The 21,227-nt window shown below is 43.4% G+C and overlaps 1 protein-coding gene across 1 annotated transcript; it reads left to right on the top strand.

Moving 5' to 3' along the window:
- The first annotated feature begins 96 nt into the window (after positions 1–96).
- LOC6538621 lies at positions 97–2,354 on the top strand. The gene is made up of 5 exons (XM_002099107.4): positions 97–862; positions 934–1,043; positions 1,100–1,240; positions 1,299–1,505; positions 1,700–2,354. Exons 1-5 carry the CDS (start codon positions 216–218, stop codon positions 2,176–2,178), a joined length of 1,584 nt encoding a protein of 527 aa, XP_002099143.1. The 5' UTR covers positions 97–215; the 3' UTR covers positions 2,179–2,354.
- The last annotated feature ends 18,873 nt before the right edge of the window (positions 2,355–21,227 follow it).

Here is a 21,227-nt window from a genome sequence, read left to right as displayed (position 1 = left end):
CATGCATTTGTGGGTCACTTCACGGAGTGGAGGGCCAAGGCATTGAACTTCGGGCAACGTGCATTGACATTGCAGTCGTTGCAGGGCTTCCCCTGGGTGTCCGATGTCAGAACTTGTTGATGGTAGTATGCTTGCCAGTCGAGAGTGGCCAAGCATTAGTTTTGGCTTAGAGGGATTGCAGTTGCTTGCTTCCCTTGGAAGAGTTCACATCGCGAATGTTCTTCTTCCGTCGCCAGAATGCTAAACCCGCGCCACGCCCATCGCGTGCTCCATCCTTTGCGCTACCCAAGCGACGGCCTCCTGTCCAGCTGACGCCCTCGCATCAGCACGATCAGTTGCCCTTCCTGCGGAGATCGCGGTTCAGCGCCCTTCCCCATTTCCGGGCATATGAGGACGAACCGGAGAACCTGTCGCTTTTCATCGCCATCCTGTACGTGGTGGATTTGTTTGGCATCTTCCCATTTGTCACGCTGCCCGCATTGCTGGTGAAGCTTGGCTACTTTGGCGTGCTGCTGGTGCTTTCCATCATCATCCTGCAGATCTATACCTCCTTCCTGCTCTCCCAATGCTGGACTATGGCAGAGCTGCTCGATCCTTCCATTCAGCAGAAGCGCAACTATCCATACGCCGCGCTGGCAGAGCTGGCTTACGGTCCGTATATGAGTCTGCTGGTGTCCGTGCTCCTCGATCTCAGCATCTTTGCCATGGCGGTGCCCAGCGTGGTTATGGCCGCCCAGAACCTGGAGGGCGTCGTGCTGCGCATGAGCGCTGGTCAATACAATTTCTCGTACTGCTACTGGGCCGTCATAGTCGGCCTGGTCATCTGCCCGCTGATGTGGCTGGGCAGTCCTAAGCACATGCGGTAAGATGGGGTTCGGAATAGGGTGCGTTTATTATACGATATTTTATGTTCTCCAATTTATAAAATCGCAGGGGTCTGGCCATCATCGCAGTTTGCGTGATGATCATTATTGTGGCGCTGCTGTGGTTCTGTCTTTTTGCAGCTCCTGCTATTGGAACACCCTTCGAAGGCATCTCCTTGGGTGGGTATTGCTGTTAGTTTGCTATATTTGCTAAATTCTATGTGGGTTTTTCTTAGAGCTGCCTGGTTTCCTCACCGTGCTCAACAGCTACAGCATATTGGCCTTCCAGTTTGACATCCACCCCGTTCTGCTGACCCTTCAGATCGACATGAAGCACAAGTCGCAGGTTTCCTGGGCTGCCCTCATCGGAATCGCCAGTAAGTTGCTCCACTATCCCGATTACGGATGGATAATAATTGCATTCCTTTTAAACAGTTACTTGCAGCGTGGCCATCTTCGGTTCCATCATAGCCGCCTACAAATTTGGATCGATGATAGCTGATAACCTGCTGCAGTCCTTGCCCACCAGTGTGCCCTTCTATGTGATGTTGATCCTGATGGCGCTCCAGCTCTGCTTCTCCGTCACGGTGGCCAGCTCCGCGATGTTCATGCAGATCGAGAACTACTTCAAGCTGCCGGAATGTGAGTCTATATTTGTGTGATAAACAAGTTCATAAACAGTTTTAAGTAACTGAAGTTAATGATCACCAGGATCTGGGAATTTCATTCCACTTAAAAAGAATTTTAACGAGTTCCGTCATAAGAATTTTAAACACATTAATCTAAGTCAACGTTAGATTTTAGCTAAATCGTCTGGTAATCTCAACTTCTTTTAGCCCTCTCCTTCAAACGAATGCTGATCCGCTCGTCAGTGCTGGCCCTAGAGGTCCTTGTGGCGGAGTTTGTGCCCAGCTTCGATGCCCTGATGGATGTGGTGGGTGGCACCATCACCGGACCACTGGTCTTCATACTGCCGCCACTTTTGTACCGCCGCATCCGGCGAATGGAGCGAGTTCATCAGCGCATTGCAGCGGAGGCTAGTTACGGAAGTCTGCCACTGGACCTCAACTACGATCCGGTTGACCTGGAGATGGAACCACTGCTGGCGACCACGCCGCCGACCACGCCACACGGCTGCTGGCTGAGAATGGTTCGTTGTCTGCATCGCCTGGAGTGCGACGTGTCCTGCACCATGGCGGTGCTCATCTTCGGCCTGCTGGCCACCTTCCTGTCCACCTACCTGAACATCTTCAGCCTGGCCAATCTGTTCACCAACAACTCGCCCTGCCTGAGCAACCTGACCAAGCACTTCTGAGGATCGGGGTCTTTCTCCCAGCGAGAAACTACAAATTAAGACTTAACCAAGTTTTTGATTGCCGTCCTTCGTGGGGTTCAAAAGCCCGAGTTGCGGCTTCATCTTTAATGCAATGCTTAAGGTGTTTTGTATAACACAAACTACAAATTTAATAAATCTATTATATTACACCAAGACACGCACGTTTCGAGTGTTTTGAGTGGTGATGTTTAATTAGTTAAGCTTTATTAAAACATCGCCAAAGCCAAACAATTTGTACGCGAATTGCACACGCGCATCATTTATCATCTTTTTCGGTTGCCCAGCAAATGTTTGGCTTTTTGTTTGCCAAATTTATTTAACCATTCGTTGTGCGTTGTATTTGTTGTTAGTTATTTGTTATTTCAGCCGTTTGCTTTTGTTTTCTGCTTGGTAATTTGAGACAAGCTGGGCTGGAGCTTCTCCCGGTGGAAAGTAAACATGCTGATAACACCTTTCGCAGCCCGCTTTTGTATCTCATGGATGTTTGTATCACTCCATCGGTGTATCTGTATCTGTATCTGAATCTGAATCTATCTATTTTGGCTGAAATGCCGGAGCAGCTTAGCTCAGGGTTTAAATTTAAACACACGAAGATTCTTCTGCGAAGATTCTGCTTGAAGATTCTTCGCCTGAAACGCAAATTTAATTTATTCTTCGACCATGCATGGTTATTTTTTTTTTTTGTATATTTTCCATTTGCGTATTTCTATATAATATACACGTACGTAATGCGAAGGCATACAATTTTTTCCCGGCATTCATTTCCGTCTTCCATAATACGTTTTTAAGCGCGTTCCATGTTCCATTCGGACGGGAGATGACTCAAGGCATTGTGTTGATAACCTCCCCATAGTCATCTAGTCATCTTTGGCATCCCATCCCAATGCAAAAACCAATCGCAACAAGTTGAATTATTATTTATTTTTTTCCATTCTCGTTGCGGTGAGTGATTATTTATTAAAATTAATACCCAATTGTTTGATAGCAACGGAACCGAATGGAACGGAACCCAATCCGTTGACGCGTCATCATTCCGGCCACCTGTGGCTGCTGGAAGATGCTTTTATGGGCTCGTTATTTTCAGCGGGCCCTCCGATTTTAATGGCCAGGGCCCAAAGGTACGCACTCAGCAATTCGCCCATTTAATTGCGACGAACTTAGGGTTTACAACCTTTTGGGGCTTTTTGCTTAGCTTTCAGGCCAAGTTTTTATCTTTTGTTTGCCACATTTCAATATGCAGAAGGTCTCGTTTGGCACGAACTCTGTGTTGTTCCGCGGATGATTCACGCTGGAGGCTAGTACAAGTACTAAGAGTACTTGCCGTACCACTCGTACATGGATCCGTGGAGTTGCCAAGTGCAGCATAAGTCGTGTTAATTGATTATATCGCTGGGCCATTGACAGGCGTTTAGGTATCTTGTGGTATTTATTTTATTTGTCTCCATTAACAAATTACACAAACATGCATAATTGATAGTTATTAAGTCGTATTGCTCACTCAGGCCTCAGAAATGGAATTCTTAAGATAGTTGGACGTTTGCTGGTGCGGGGTTTTACTTTAAACTTTTATAGTACTATGAATGTTTATAAAGGTTCAAATGAAAAACAGTAGTAAGTAAAAAAAGTAAGTAGTAAGCTTACATGATATGATGTTTTCAGCAGGTGAAGACCCTTTTAGCTATTCATTAGATTTTGATCACTCTGATTCTATGATATTTTTAGAACCTCGAGACTTGGGCTTACTTATGGTCATCTTCTGGGCAGTAGTTTCTCTGCTCCGGCAGATTTCTGGACAATTCCCTGCTGATTAAACAGCCATCGAGTGCTCGACAGAGTGTCGCCTTTTCCACTTGAGGGGGCAGTTCGAATCGAAGAGCCGTTGCCAATTTGGCTTGCGGCTGATTTGGCGATGGCTGTCAAAAACTGATTATACGGTGGCAATTTTCAAGTGGCCGGCACAAAGGCTTAACCCAGAATTTAATGATATTTAAATTGCAAGTTCCTTTATGGCAAAAAAAATCAAAAATCAAAAGTCGAATATCCAAAGCACACACTGCCGAATTGTGTGGAGTACACGGCACACAAAAGGCACACAGAGCTTTGGGCATAAAATTTCACTTTTCATTTCCTATTGACCCCGATTCCCTGGACGCACTTCTTTCTAATTTTTGGCTGCCCCATCCCAATTCTTGTGAAGTGCCCGCAGTTCTCCGGTCTTTTCGCTCCCTACTCTCCTCCTAATCGAATTTGGTTTTCGGATCTGGTGTTCGATCGATCGGACGATCGAACTGTAACGTCTTTCAAATGGCCATTTATGGTGGTTACTTCTGCTGGCCGCCGGTTGCTTTCTGCATCAATTGAATACTCATTAGGCACACTCGCACTTACACTCACACTCACACACACACTCAGACTCAGACTCGAACTTGCAGATTCGGTTTCTCGTGGCGAATGATGACTTTTTGATTTCGCCCAGAATCAGCACAAAGTGTTTTTCAAGTCTTTTTCGGGCGCTTTTCTCTGGATTTACTTTTTAGTTTTTTGTACATTTTTTTCCAGTTGCTGCATTGTTTTGCATGTTGATTTGCCTATCAGACATGTCCCGGGGCAAATCTCTGTGGTCTTTGAAAGAAAACTTATTCCTACAATGCCGGCAATGTGGCAAAAAGTACCCTAACCGATGGCCAAATATTTACTTTTCCCTCCAACTTATAACCTGATTATTGTTTTGATTATGTTTGACCAACATTTTGAACAACATGCGGCACCATGCCTATGAATATATTTCTAGAACGCACTGATAACTAGTTTATTTTTGTTTATATCATTACCACGCGAGCTTAGCACCTTTGAATGAATAAGGTAAACAATTGAAATTAACATAAAACGCATTTTTACATAATAAATGAAATAATATGCTAAAGGCGTTAATAATATTGCCTATAAATAAATCGATGACGCTACGAATGATTAACTCTTAGACAATACAAATTGTTTGCTAATAGACATGGTCAGCGTAGACGGCAGATTTCTGGTGAGGATGAGGGAGGGGATGGTGGTAGGAGGTGAGTACTCCGAGACGAGTCTATCTGGGGGCTAGAGATTCACATCGCTTTATTCACATAAATTATAATATTTGGCGAGCACAAAAACGTGAGCCATAACAATAACAGCAACAGCAGCAGCCACAGCAGCAGTAACTACAAGTCGAGACTCGATAATAGGCAAATAAATTATAATTATACACAAGTTCAATAAATGTACAGCCAAGGACGTTGAAGGCCATTCGCCGAGTGTTTTGGGGGTTGCACGGCACCGATTTCCCCTCCATGAGGTCGCAATCCCCTTCCCCTCCTGAAGTCATCAGCCACCTGCTCCTCGAACGGGGGATTCTTCCTCAAGCTCATCGACATGCTAATCAAGCCGCAGCAGCATTAAGTCAGATTGATGCTGGCCCATAAATATGCATGCTCTCCGGAAGGAGGAGCAGTAGGAGCAGGAGGAGGCGAAGGAGGAGGGCGGATGACTATATGGCCAATTGCCATCTATGGGCTGCAAGGCCGCAGCCAAACTGTAAATAGCTTGCAGCTCATTACCATTAGCCGATCGCAGTTGCTGCTCCTCGTTCGCGGCAACAAGCATCGTCGGTTTATTGTCTAAAAATAAACGCAGCTTAGTTTGGCTTGGTCAAGAGCATGAATCTTGGCCAGAACCACTGCGTCTTCCTGCTTCTCGTGCGTCTGTACTTTTGTTTTATTATTATTAATTAGTGCGGCTCAGTGGAGGGACGCTTCGGGATGCGCAATTTTGACAGGAATGTTGCACTTCAAAAGTGTTGCATTTTATTTGGTGTTAACCTCAAAAAGTATTTGAAAATTAATAAACTTTATCCCAAAGTGCAATATTTCTTCTTAATATGTATACTATTAGTTATAAAATATATAAAATATATATCCAACATTTCTTGCTGTGCATGCTGGCGAGGCCGAATCCCTGGCACGGGGTGTTGGCACTTTGGCGCCTCTCATCAAGGCTTTCAGACATCGGCTAGCTGCAGCTGCCCATCCTCATACTCCAGCTCAGCCTCGGTCTCAGTCTGGCTCTTAGCCTTGGCCACATCCCCAGCATTTGGCCAAAGACAGCAGCCAATTAATTCGCATTGGCCCCCAACCAACCCAGCAGCACCTGAACAGCGTTCCTCCAGCGAAACCTTAAGCAGGAGAATCTGGCTTTAATGGCAACGCTTAGGAGATGCTATAAATAAAACCGAGAGTCTATGCTGGCCACTTGGTAGCTCATTTCCATTGTCAATCTGCAAGAGATGCCTCCTCCTGCTCCGCGCACTCATTAAAGAGCCAGCGAGGTGGACTTTTTTATTGATGCAATCAAATTGTGGCAAGAAACCGAAAACCTTTTAAGTGTCTTCAAAATGCAGCCAGCGGCAATTCCTCACCTCTCATTACTGGCCAATGCCCCTTTCTAGGAATTGGCGGTATTGGCGAAAAAACCCAAAATGGTAATGGTATGGTATGACTCTGCAGAGCGGCTCCTCCAACTCAACGCTCCGGGATCCATAAAACCTACGATCCTACAACTAATCAGATGCCGAGTGCCTGTTAATGATGGATACAGGAAATGCCAATTCTCTGGGTTAAGTGGTAACGATCCGAATGCCTTCTCGCTGGGATCGCAATGGGCATGCCAGGCCGAGAAGGAACTGATGCTGCTTAGGTCTCATTCCATCCATCGAAGCATAAAAGTACCTCGAAAAGCTTTCATTCTCACCAGTCCCATAAAAGTCCATCTCAAGTGCTGGGCCTATCCCAATTTGAGGCACTTTTGTGCGCCGCCTTGCAGATTTATTGTCCCCAGTTTAGACGGTGATTTATTTTAATATCATGCGTACAACGCCCTATCTACTTTATATCAAATGGAAATGGAAATCGGAATTAGAATCTGAATCAGAAGCAGAATTGGAGTCAGAATCAGAATCAGAAGAAAGAGCGGATCAGAATGGAGCGGGATGGAATGGAGCACTTGACGTGAGTTTAACTGCCGCTACTTCATTTCATTTCGGGTTGAATAAAACAATAAACAGAGGCGACCGGGGACTGGGCCTCTAAATTAAGCAGATTATTCATAACTTTTATAGTGCTGGGCCCCGGAGAAGTTGGCGGTCCCCTTGCAGATGATTAGATAAAGAGACACTGGGGGAAATGTCGGATATTATTAAATATAGCTTGGAATATTTCAGGTACTCATATCAGCTAGTTTGTACAAGTTACAGCCAAATGACTAGATAGATAGATAGTATTAAAGTTGAGTTTTATTAACACTCTTTTTTCCGAGTGTTCACTGCCGCATGTTGACCGCGACGAACGACCCAGACTTGGGATTAGGCCCACTTAAAGGGGAGGGGTGGTTGCCACTCTGTATTTGGTAGTGTGTAGTGTGTAGTGTGTAGTGAGTAGTGTGTAGTTACCAGTGGAGGGTTAGTAACCCTCCTCACGTAACCGGCAGCGAGTGAAGAGTTCTCAGCACTGGAATTATAATTAAAAGCGGAGGAGACACCGCACTGGGGGATTGGCTTCTTGGGGACTGGTGACTGGGGATTGGAGATTGGGTTCTGTGTTCTTGGGGTCCATGGCTGAATTAGAGTTATGTTTCCTTAATGAGTGCCACCAGTGGCCGCCGAAAAGAGTGACCGCTAAGCATCTTTCAATAGGGCCTGAGAAGATCGTCGTCGAGCTCAAGCGGAGGGTTCACTGAACTTTTTGGCAACCAACAGCAGCAACCCGGAGATCTTCGACCTGGCCACTTTCCCAATTCCAATTCCAATCCCAATTCTCTGCTCGATCTGATGCCAAGAAACCAAACCAAACCAAACCAATCCACTGCACAGAACTGAACAGCTGGAAGATAACGCCTCTAACTGTAAATATATTTACACATTTTGGTATCTTGCTTTGTTTTTCCCCTATTTTCGGAGCTTGTTCGCCGATGTTTGGGCCAAAAAAAAAATTTGCATAAATTTTGGTTTTACATTTGAAAACGCTGTGCGAATCGGGAGATGCTTCTGATGCTGCTGCCGGGTGGAGTGTTTACATAACACTAAAAGCACCGATCTCATGAATGAACCGTAAAGCAAACAGCCCCGGGTTTCCTACACCAAAAAAAAAGGGATAGAGGAAAGTGTCCAGTTCTAGGGCACTCGAAGAAATTGCTGTATTATGGCAATGTCAATATCGTGTCATATACCTATCATCATAGTACATACTTATATAAAGCATACCTTATCAAAGTTGATACGACTTGCGATTTGTTATTCGCATGATAGATGTGTTTTCCCTATCATGATGCTCAGATCAAAAACCCAATCTATTTATGTATATCCAAATATATATTTGTCATTGGCTCAGCTCATCCGATCTCCGTCTTCAATCTTCTTTGAATCCATCACCCTTATTGGTGATTTTTTTTTTGGCGTGTGCGAATTTGCATCAGTTTCGACGGGTGAAATTAATCAAAGGTGGCACTGGCAGGTAGTTCCAGGTAGAACCCATGGAAACCATAGCCCGGTAGCGTTTACGCTCAATTACTCAGACCCTCTGACATATTTACTCAACGGGCCAAAAAGTGATGCGCCGCCCCTGAGGCGTTCTAATCAAAAACTTTTGGCTATTTGGGATTTGGGGCGCCGCCGTCATTTGGGCGTCTGCGTGAGGCATTTGTGTGCCAATAGCCGAGTGCCAACTGCCAAGTAGCAAATGGCATATGGCAAATAGCGAATAGCTATGTGAATGGCTTTGTAAAATTCCCCGTGTGGCCATAAATCAGCCGCCAGTGCCTCGAATCCGGCGACTGCCCGCTGTAATTGTCGCATTAGAAACGCCAGCAAAACGCGCGAATAAATCAACTAAGCCTGGCCAAAATGCCCATACGCCCACCGTACGTGGGTAGCCCGATTCTCGGCTATCACTTCTATGTGACGAGTATCGCACTACCGTTCTAGCGCTTCAAATTTACATTTCTCGGCATTAACACTTAGCTATACACTCAAGAAAACGGGGGGTCTCAACTAAAGGAGTATTCATAATACCAAAAGGATGAAGACAATAATCACATAAAGCCACAGTTGATAAAAATATAAACCGCTTGGGAGCTAAACTTAAACTTGGATTCCACAGAACTAGTTAACTTAAAAAATCTGCTCAAAGAAATCAACCGAAATGTAATTTTCTCCCATGATGTTCTCCCATTTTGTTGGTAAAAGAAAACTTCTGTTTAAACAGTATTACCAACATTCTATTCCCCTAAATATGTGACCATTAACCCATTTCGTTGGCATTTTACCGCAAGTCTTGTTAGCCAAGTTTGCCATATAAAATTCCGGATGAACATAAATAAACCTAATGATAACCCATTTTCGTTCGTGATTAAATAGATCTTGGCAATGCGAAAAAGTTGATTCATAGGCCTGGCTCACTTATAACTAGTTAATAGGAAAAAACTTCAATTCGTTTTTTGTAAAATTGAATTTTACAAAAGAAATGTATTTAATCAGAACTCAGGACCACAGAACTTTGACCACATTTTGTTGGGAATTTTTTTCAACTGTAGCGAAATCATTTTCAGCATTTGTTTTTACGGCTTTTTGGCGCATTTTAGCAGGGGGGTGATACGGGGGCTTTTGTTTGTAGCGAAAAGAGCATAAATTCCAAGGCAGTCACGCCTCTTTTCATTTGGCATAATTTGTCGCCCATTTCGCGTAAATTTAGCCTGTTTGCGCGTGCGCGAATGTCGCTCAAGTGACGATTGTCCACAGAGCGTGGGTGTGCACTGTACAGTAGCTAATGCAGGGTGTGCCACCATTGGCTGCACTTCCGGCACTTCCGCCTTGAACTGAACGACAACAACATCATCACGATCATCGTTACACGGCCAATTCCAATAACCAATTCGGGGGAAGCAATTAGCAGCGCCTCCAATCGAACGGCGAGCAGCGACCATCAAAGATAGCTGAAATAAATAAACCCGGCTCAATGCAAAGCAAATATGAGAAACGCCGGGCAAATTGCTTCGACAAGTATTTAAGTTTAATTGAATTTGACGATTTTCAGCTGGCAGTCACCATTGTTGTCGAATCGCCTTCTGCAAAACGCTTCAAGGCTGCCAGCGCTTCGGGTCGATCTTCGATTTGGTTGCCAGGTCTTGGGGGCTCCAAAAGATAATCATCAGCGCGGGGATGGAACACGACTCCCCAACTAATATGCTCGGCCTGTGGCAGACAATTAGTCAAAACAATATTTGGCGGGTCATGCGTACATATGTACATATGGATGTGCGATTATGGGTAATCTGCAAAGCGTCTTTGGCATCGGCGGTCTACTCGCAAAGGTTCTTGCGCCAAATTCGATTATGCAATCGGGTTGCACGAAATGCGAGGGCTTAAAGGCGCTTTCGTCTGGCTATTTCCGCTGGCTATAATGCCTAATGCCGAGTAGACGCCACCAGCAGAATCGGAATTAAACGGCAATCCGCTTTAGTGATTCACAGAGCGATTACAAGGCACTTGAGCAGCTTTGGGTGAAGTACCATCCAGTATTCGGTGGCTTTCGTGACTTTGGCTTGACAACCGACAACCGGCGGCAGACATTCATAAATCCAACTCCATAATCAGTGAATTATAATATCAATGGCACGCACGGCTTCATTCTCGTAATGGGTTCATAAATCTCCTTCTCCGATCAGGAATGTCGATTCACATCTGACTAAACAAACATCACATTTCGCCAGTTGGGAATATATCAAGTTAGAATGACTAGAATTTTCCGCGGCAGTAGCCTGCTTACACAAACCTTTTGTGTTAACTATTATTATTAATATGAGTAAGAGTGGGGCCTTTTGTTTTTTATTCTTTGCCGGCTGATTTAGTGTTCTAACTTGGCTTAAACCAAACCAGTTTTCATTTCCAACTTATTTTCGTTGGTTTCGCATCAGTCGCCGCCAGCTTTTTGTGTTTTCTTCGCCAACTCTCTAAGGTCTATTTCAAGGTTCAATGTCCGCATCTCGTGAGTGCCTAATGGATGTGCTCGTATGGTATATCCAGACTGGAGAAGCTCCTTGCCCGATGTCATTAAAGGCTTAAGGAATTCGAATTTGAATACCCGTGAACTGCAGGCGACTGCACTCAGTATCATCTTCCCACTTTCGATCCGTATCCAAATCCTCCTGAAGTGCCGCTGTCAAGTTCGGGATGATGGGCCATCTTCAGTGTCAGGGTCGCCCTCACCTGGAAAACAAAATACAAAAAAAAAAAAATATACATACCATAAACAACTGGAAAGAGACAAGAGTCAACAACATTTGACAGCCGCTAATTGGCCAAAAGCAAAACCGAATCCAAACAAATGACGGACATGCCGGCCAAATCACCCACAACACTCGCCGTTTGGCTCACGCCTCAATTATTAATGGCTTTCCCATTGACATGATTGCTACGCACGCAGGCGCATTTGAAAATAAAAGATACGAAATTATATACAATATAAAACAAAAATAAAATCTATGACCATGCCCAACGGCGGCACTCGCATTTTTGCGCCTGTCAAGGCCAATTGCATTAATTTCAAAATAATCGCGTTAGTTTACCTGGAAGCCGCGCTCCGATTTTCATTCAAAACTGGCCAAATGCATTGTGGCCCGTTTTGTCAATTTGCTCACGATCGACGGGCTTGCTTTAGAATCGACGGGCCGAAAATAGTTTCGATTTTGAGCCACGCTTCGGCCACCACCATTCACTTTTCACCCAGTCGTACAAGACTTTCAAACAATCGTAAAAATCGTTCAAATCGTTAAAATCGTTAAAATCGAATCCAGACCTTAAACAAGGCCCTGCAGTAAATTTCCGAATAGAAAAGAAGTGTTTGCCCTACTTACGATTAAATAGTTTGAGCTTGATAAGCTGTTTATGTGGATTTTTAAGACCAATTCTATCAATGAGGTTGGGTACTTGCCTTTTCGTTTCTAATTTCTACAATGACCAGTAAATGTTAATAAAATTCTTATAATTTTTAAGATAAGATGTGATAAAAAATGAAGACAGAAATAAGTTTAGTCTTTTATCAAGCGGAAATCAATTTTTTTTATAAAGCCTTTGAAGTATTAACTCAGAGTATGTATTACATAAAAATCGTACTTCATGTACATACATACATTTCTGCCAGTGTACTCAAATATTCTCCCCATCGATCCCTCGCTCTTGGCGAACAAGTTCAAGTGTAACGGTACTTTTGTTGCCATGCGCCAAGCAATTTGTTATTTGTATTCGTTTGTATTTGCTCTAATTTGTATGTTACCAATGGGCGAAGGGGGGCGCCCCCCTAAGTGGTGAGGGGAGAGGGGGGTATAGAGCTGCTCACCACACAGCTGACATTTTTGCCTGGGCTCAGAGCAAATACCAAACTGTGCTCGGCATGGCTAATTAGAACGCGGCTAAGTGCGAGCAGTCAGTCTCGCTCGCTCACTCGCACACTCGCCGCCACGCATGCGCAGATACATTTGTATCTTTGTATCTTCCGGCTGACTTGACTTTTTAGTTGACCCACGCGCACTTGGCAAACGTTCTTTTGTTTTGTGCGGCGGCCTCTCTGCGCGAATCTATTTGCCAATTTTTCGCCAAATGCTTGACAACATTTGTCGCCTCCCCCGCAGCACAAAATGAAAAAAGGCGGCAAAAAAACCAAAAAAAAAAAAGAAAACCATCCATTTGTTGGGCTTAAAGTGACAGACACGTTTACAATTTGGGCGTAGTCGTCGTGCCTTCAGTGAACCCATTTCGTGGCTTTGTTCTGCAGTGGGAAACTGGGTCGGTCTGGATCTGGATCTGCACTGGATCTCACCACTGTCCGTCGCAACTATGCAACACCTGGCCAAGTCGGGCGCTTAATTAACCCGAACCCAACGTCGCATAAAATGATGCGTGTCGTGGCCACTTTACTTCCCAAGCGCATCCTCATGTTCCGCAAATGAAATTCCCCAGAACAGAAACAGAACGGAATGAATCAACTTCGAATCCAGCCGGGGGCATTTTATTTTTAGTGCTCGTCTGACGTAGACGAATTGCATCCAGCATCCAGCATCCCACAAATGTGGGCGTTACTGACCAGGCAGACATGGTCCAAGCAATTAAGAAAATATAGCCAAGATCATCATCTGGGTTTGTTTTCGTTGTCGTTGTCGTTGGGTTGTGAAGACTGTGGAGAATGAGCATGGTTTTGGATTTGTCAAAGAAATTATGTTTCAATTTGTATTTATGAAAGCCATTTATATTCACATTCTTCTCGGCTGCTTGGCTGATTATTCGTGGCTAGTTCTCAGAAACTGGACAGAAAATTTCTCCCATGATTTATGGGGAATTCCGGATTTAGTCAGAGTGTGAAATGGAATTTACATATCGTAGAGTTGGTAAATAATTGCATTTGTTCGGCACTCAAAAGTGTGGTTTCTTATGCGACACAATGGAATTAATTTCCTCTGGCTGCTGCTCGTCTTTCATCAGAAATCTCGTATTTATAAATATCCAACTTTGTTAATGTGCGGTTTTAAAAATCCTTCTGCGCAATGCTTCTAAAAGTAACTTAAAATATTCCTGGCAGCTAATTAAAAGCTGCAATAAATTCACATTTAAGCGGCGCATTAGCAACATTTTTGGGATGTTGAATTAATTTTATTCTTTCGCCAGAACTTTCTCAATTCTCGTTGGCTTTTCTATTTGCGTTTTTCTGGTAATTTCAAGCAACTGTTGGAATTTATTGCTTTCTTTGTCTTTGAATGCGTTATTAAAACGTAATTAATGGCATTTTAAATTAATTAATGCGGCATATTTATAAAACAATTAATGAAGTTCGCAGAGCATTCAGTCAGTTAGTTGGCGCAGGCGAGTCATTAGTTCGAAGAGCTCTCCAACAAAGACCCAGCCAAAAAAAAAAAATCATAAAAATCCACAAATGGTTGGCTCATTGAGCACCGGAATTGGCGTGCGTTGAAAGTTATTTCTGATTGATGACAAAATATGGAAACAGAAGAAATTAATGAATTCCTTGTAAGCTGTCCGTAAGCCGAACGCAAAACTAAGAACGCGCTGAATCTGGTTTTCAGCCTCCATTTATCAGCTGCTTATGAAGATATTTGTTTTCAAAGTTCCTTAATTGCTATTATGTTTACTTCGCGTCTCAAATTATCTTTGCCGCAACGACCTATCCGGCGGATTTGCATAGATCACCGAGCAGGAGGTCGTCGCCAAGTTCATGAGTCAGCGGAGCAGAAGCAGTCCGCTACGTTTATTTCCCACCCAGCGTCTATTTATAGTCTGATTACATAATTAATTTGCATTACAAAACGCCGCTGGCCGGGGGACTGGCCCAAACGACACTTCTAGATCGCTGACACGCCCCAAAAAAAATCAAAAAAAAAAATAGAAAGAAGAACAGAATGGCAAGTCGTTGACTTGAGCGATGGTCAAGCACCGTTTTGCCGATTCTTATCCGAGTTGTGCAGAAGCACCGCCAGATCCACATCTACATCCACATCCACATCCGCAGACCCATGGGTACACCAATGGGTACAATTTACTGATAATCGCAAGCGGACGGGCGGGCTAACGACCTGCAAAAAAGTTTGGGAACTTCTTTTAACTGCACGGATTCAACTAATAAAAATCTCCAAAGGCATTGTTATGGCTAAAAAAAGATATGTTAGTTAGTGGTTAAATTTAATTGAAATCATTTTTAATAATGGCAAAAGTGTTTAAATAATATCGATTTATATTTAACACGATTCATAAAGCAGCAGCACCTTCATAAGCCAACTGAGTCATAACAATTGCAATAAAACCCAAATCGAGTTCGTGTTCTAAGTCTTTTGTTTTAAAACGAGGCTTTTACAACTCGACCGGGTACTTAACACCCCAGAATAACCAATAACCATCAAACGGCACCCTTAATGCCCCGATCATACTTTTAGTGTCCATAAAACCGAATTTACAGCAAACAACAAACCTTAAACCTAAAGCAATGCCTTAAAAATGTCATCAAATTATATGGATGATGACGCTGCTCGGACTTTTGCTGCTGCTGCTGCCAATTTTGAGTTTCTGTTTGGGTTAACGAACTGACCGCTCCGCCTTAATTAATGAATGCATAAAATTGGCCACCTAAACAAGCCGAAAACATATGCACAACATTGCCCACATTGATAAGGGTCACAAATTAAATGACCCGTCGTGAGCACTGACAGAAATCTAGGCAGCCAACTGTTAAGAGCTATTATTAATGCTCGCAATGATATACAAATATTTAAAATTATTTTTCTGAGTGCTGAGGCTGCGGGAGATACCCAAAAACATCCAGTCAGCCGTACAGCAAGTGTTGTCGCCTGCCTCGCGCCAATTCAGATGCTAATCGCGTGAAATTTATCAAAACAGAGTATATTTGCATACATTTCAATTCGAATCGTTTTGGTGCCGGCCGTTTATGCTGCCCCGAGTGATTCGTTTGCCAAAACCGAATTGAGTTTTTCAATTTAAATAAAATGCGATTGAGATAAATTAGATAGCTGGCCGAAGCTGAAGCGATTTGGTGCCTTTTGTTTTGGGCGGCGTGAAAGCTTCTTCATCGCCCGATTGGAGCGGCCAAACATACATATTTTAGCCAAATTCAAAAGCCTTTCACATCTAGACCGCCTCGCGAGTGTTTTGTCAGAATCTCTGGAGAATTGGGCGCAAGCGCTCGCGGACAATTGCAAAGCTAAAAGGCTTATGGGCTTATGGACCGATGGTTCCATAGCTCCATGGCTCCATGGAAAGCGGCCTTAGCTTTCGCCCATCGCTCCGCTGAAGGTCGAATTTCTTTTGTGCTGAACTCCCCATGGAGAATGATTAAATCGAGTGGCACAGAACGTTTCCACATGGCCATGTCTCGCGGCAATTGTCTGGCCAAGTCCAAAGAATTCAAACAAATGGCGTTAGAATTTTTGATTTAGTGCACTCCAATTAGCCAAACGTTTTCGCAATTAAATCGTAATAACGGTTAGTCGAGTTTTTTGCCGCTTAATCAGAACAATTCAGAGATGAATTTGGATCGCTGATATATTTATTTGGTTAACTTTTGGTTGTACATATAACTACTTTTACTTTAAGTTTGCAATGCCACTTCTACAGCCTTGCAAATATTACTTAATTGCCAACTCACCTTGTACTGTAATTTGTCGCCTGATTACGATGGGTAAATTCGGATGCTGGGGATTTGCACTGGATAGGTAAACAATATAATGTTGATTGATTATCGCACAAAATTTGCGATTCAAATTTGCAATCGAAGATTTTGCTTTTCACGCACGTCTAATGAACTATGTGACCGAAAAGTCAGCCCCCCAAAAAAAAACTTGAGCAGATTAATGTGGAGTTGTGCAACCTGCTGGCAGCCAGCAGGCAAAAAACACGCAACGTGCCCCGGCCAGATAATCAAAGATTTTCATTAGTTATCTCATTGGGCAGGGGGCAATTGAACCGTTCGAGATACGGCACACATTTTCAATTCGGGGGGCCTGACCCATTTGCGAAGTGCACGCGAGAAATGGATGAGCCGGTCGTCTGGTCAGCAAAACTCTTCAGGTCGATGGCGTCGACAAGTGTTTGTTGTGGAACGGCCAACAGCACATGGTATTTGTGGCCAAAAGCTGGTCATTCAAGTGGCGCTTAGGCGGCTTTTGGCCAGCTTTCTGTGTCAATTGCTGCCGCTCGACTTGCCCCTCGGGGCAATCCAGTTCCAGATATTGGCTCTGGAAACTGAATACTGAAAACTGGGCAAATGAGCAAATGAGACAATTTAAATGCAAACAATCAGGCGAGAAAACAACTGGCGAATGGCGAAAAAATCAGCAAACTCAATTAACAGTTCATCGGCAATTGGCCGCCTAATTGAATCACGCTTTTGCTATTTTCATTCTGCGGCTCTCCATTCTAAGTTCCATCATTAATTACCCACTCAGTTTGACTTGGCGGATGTAGTGGGTAATCTAGTACCTTTGATCCCATCACAGGCATCATGAATGGAAGGCTGCTGGCTTCGCCATCGATAATCGCCGCTCGTCTGATTCAGCTGCAGCGCATCTGCTATTTATAAACATGAGTCCCAAGTCCCAGCAGCACTCGAATCGCGAATCGAATCCAGTTATTTGTTATCTAAAGTGCAGACAGCATTCTCATTCTCGAATTGAAGTAATTGCTCATGGGTCCGAATGGCGGGCAACAGGTTGCTCCTAATACTTCCGCCGCATCATGGCAAACATTTCTCCATCTCCATCTCCTCCGGATTCCTGCGGCCGCTGATTCAGATGCGGAACTGGCGGATGGCAACCGGCAAATGGAACCATGGTAACATGCTAACCAGTCCTCACCACATTCGCCTTGGCTATTTTTAGACGCTGTTGCATTTATTAAAATGGCAAATTATGTTGCCGGCCCAGGAATTTTACACTCAGAAATGTAAATAAGGCAAATTTATAAATAAATAAATAAATAATCCAAATTTCACGAAATTTTAACCAAATTTTGGTCAAAACAACGAAAATAATGACCAGAATATGGAATATCATATCTTGTTATGCTCGTAATTGCAATCCCAATCGATTTGTGTTCAAATTTTGAAAAAAAAAATTTTACCAAATTTTACAAAAAAAATTAAGGGGTACCCCTTACCAAAAATGAAAAAATTAGAAAAAAAAATTTTTTTTGGGATTATCCAAAAAGTTATAAAATTGATTCCTAAGGTTGTTAGCAGTATAAAAAAATGTTTAAAAAGTCTGTGGGTCTTAATTTACCTCACTAACAGCAAAAATATCCGTTGTAAATCAGGTTTTTCGGCCAAAACAACGGAAATAATGGCCAAAAAGTGGAATGTTATACTTTGTTATGCTCGTAATTGCATTTCCAATCAAATTGCACTCCAAATTAAAAAAAAAAAATTTACAAAATTTTGCAAAAAAATGTGATGGTACCCCTTATCAAAAATGTGAAAAATGGACTCAAAAATTATTTTTTGGAAATCAACCAAAAAGTTATAAAATGGATAGCTTAGGTTGTTAGCCGCATAAAAAGGTGTTTCCTGGGTCTGTGGGCACTGTTTTAGCTGAGTTATAGAGCACACACCCTTATAAATGCGGTATTTTGAGTGAGTTTTTTTCCAGTGTAAGACTGCAGTTCTCAGCCAAAGTCCGTGGCACTGACCATGCATCTGTTTACTTTTGCCACATTCTTAATGCGCTTTTGATCGCCCCTCGCTGCAGGCAACTACAGGCTGAGTTGCTTATTACATCATATTGGATCTTGGGCTGGCCTCCGTGTCCAGCGATCCAAACCGTTCTGGCCAAACTCTGATGCAATTCGCGAAACTTGTCTTACCGGCTCAGCTGCCATTCGGCACTCGCACTCGCACTCGCATTTGCCATTCGATATGCGAGCGCCACAATTGAAGGCCTCAGTGTCAATGTCACCAAGTCCACTTCCTTGACCAGATTGGGTTTGGGTTTTAGTTCGGGATTTGGATTTGGAATGGGTTCCGTGAGTTGGGAGCTCGCAGCTTGGTTTTTGCGTGTTTGTAATTTAAGCGGCTGTGTCATTTAGTTGTTGATAAGATGTAACGCTGTTGTTGCACATAAATTAGAAACATCTCTTTGCGCGGCCTGGCGTATCTGATAACCAAGAAGCTAGTGAAGCTAGTGAAGCTGGAGAAGCTGGAGAAGCTGAGCTGCTGGGAAGCAGAGAAGCTGGAGAATCCAGCAGAGCGCCGCAAGCTGATAGTCGCGGTCCGTTGACAGCAACAAGCTGCGAATTTGTTGAGGCGGCCATTTTGATATATGGTCTCTATTTCCTGTTTATGCTGATGAGCCTGGTTTATGGTTAATAGAACCTTTCTGTCCATTTCCACGCCACCAGGGCCCCTCAATCGAAACGTATCGAAATCGTATGGCAAAGGCAATTGTGGGAATTGTGGGCTGACGACGCATCGGGAACTTTATGCATATGATTCAAATGACCCAAATTGCAGTGCAAACAGCTGCACCGATGGGCGAGAAGCAGTGAAGATGGACAACTTGATACGCTTACAACTGGCCATGGAAACTATGGTGTTGCTAAGAGTTTCCATATGGGAGAAAATTAGTTAGTACTTGTATTTTCTAATATCTCTCTATTTAATGTATTTCACTAATATTAACTGCTGAGTCGTAACACAAAGTGATATAAATGAAATAGTTTTTGATTACCTGCTACACATTTTGATGATGCAGTATCACTTAATTAAGTTTTATCTGTATTTTCCAAGTGAAGAAGCAGTTTCACCTAATTATGTTTTATGACTTTGTAGGATGAGCAAGATATTTCCCAAGTTAAAATGGTTTTAATTTAAAGTTTATTCCTTCAATCAATTGTTAAACATTAACTTACATGTCGTATAAGGAGTTCCATTTGGAATACTAGTAAACAGATTTTTGTAAGTTAACACAACTTGGTTAAGGTGTTCCATATTCGGCCAGCTCTCGTCTTAACCTGTGCCACCTTGTTGTTGTTTGAATTTGGCAAACAAAAACCGCAGGAACACAGGGCGGGCCGGGGGCAACCTGTTTGCCGATGAGTTTAGCACATGGCCCAAAGAGAGAAGCCAGATACCGGGGCCGCTTTCGGGCCAAGTTCGAGTCAGAGTCAGAGTCGGAATCGGAGTCGGGGAGTCACAGAGCCAGAGCCACAGCCTTTGGTTTAGCCTCAATAAAAATGCAGTAAATTCCTAGAACAAATGATTAATAAAAGACGAACAAAAAACGCATCTTTCGTGCTGCACCCACTGGAAAGCTGTGAAAAACGCGTATAAGTTTTAGAATTTTCCCGCAGCCACACTTGTTGCTATTGCTATTGCTGTTGCAGTTGCAGTTGAAGTTAAAGTTAAAGTTGCTATTTGAGTCGCTTGTTTGTTCCCGCCCTGTGTTTGTTGGAGAAATCGATTAGAACCGACCACAAACGACGGCGATTGTTGGCCACAACTTGCTGCATTTGCTGGCCAACATGGCCATCCATACGATACCATGCAACACTATTCATGTGGCAAGTGCAGAATCTGCCAAGTCATCTGGCCGGAGTGGCGGACTTTGATGAGCTGCGTGGCCAGCGCTGCATAAAGGTGTCAATTTTAGCACGCAGCTGCCAATTCAGAGGATGGCTTTCGGCTTTCGCTGCAGCCAGCTAATTAGCAGCAGGGTGCATAGGTATTCGCTTCCTTCTTCTGGGCGATGTAGCACCATGTTTGCACATCAATCAAGTGAAATCAAATGGCAAATTTTGGCATTGATTGAAAGCATTGCTCGGGGGGCGAAGTGCCAGTGCCAGTGCCAGTGCCAGTATTCATAGACTTCATATTCGTCGTAGAACGTCAGCATTTAATTGCATACTCCGCGAAGAGAAGGAGTTTCTGGGGAGGATTGGCACAGTCTTTGGCCATTTTAATTTGGATGTTATGCAAATTGCATGGCAAACGAGCCGTAATAAACATTATGCGGCATTTGGTTTATTATTTCAAATTAATTGTGCGGTGCCAAACAAGTTTTTACCACGTTTCCAAAAATTTGAATAATAATTGCGCACTTGCCAAAGAATCTACCCACCGAAAAAGTAAAGAAAAATGATCGGGAGGAGTGGCGTCCATCCATCAGAAATCAACCATCACCTTTCACCAATTAGAATAAGAATGAAGGAGCCCCCCGCTAATGAATGAAAGTGAAGTGAAAGTCATTTGCATATGCATAGCACTAAAACTGAAACTGAAACAGATACAGATACAGATACACAGATATACAGATACAGATTAGTTTCGGCTTTTGTTTGATGGCACCGGTTCGTTCGTAAAGTTTTTGTTTTAGTGCAGCGAAAGTGAAGTTGAAGTCGCAAAATGCAGTGCCAAAAATAGCGGCAAAACATATAA

The sequence above is a fragment of the Drosophila yakuba genome, chromosome 3R, assembly GCF_016746365.2.
Source record: "Drosophila yakuba strain Tai18E2 chromosome 3R, Prin_Dyak_Tai18E2_2.1, whole genome shotgun sequence".
NCBI lineage: Eukaryota > Metazoa > Arthropoda > Insecta > Diptera > Drosophilidae > Drosophila > Drosophila yakuba.
Note: the sequence above shows the minus strand (reverse complement) of the source record. Positions and strands in the feature narration are given on the sequence as shown.

Excerpts from the sequence above, each read along its gene's own strand:
- LOC6538621 (XM_002099107.4), top strand. The coding sequence starts at position 216 with ATGTTCTTCTTCCGTCGCCAGAATGCTAAACCCGCGCCACGCCCATCG. Across the intron at positions 1,044-1,099 it reads CTTCGAAGGCATCTCCTTGG|AGCTGCCTGGTTTCCTCACC; the intron begins GTGGGTATTGCT and ends GGTTTTTCTTAG. Across the intron at positions 1,241-1,298 it reads TGCCCTCATCGGAATCGCCA|TTACTTGCAGCGTGGCCATC; the intron begins GTAAGTTGCTCC and ends CCTTTTAAACAG.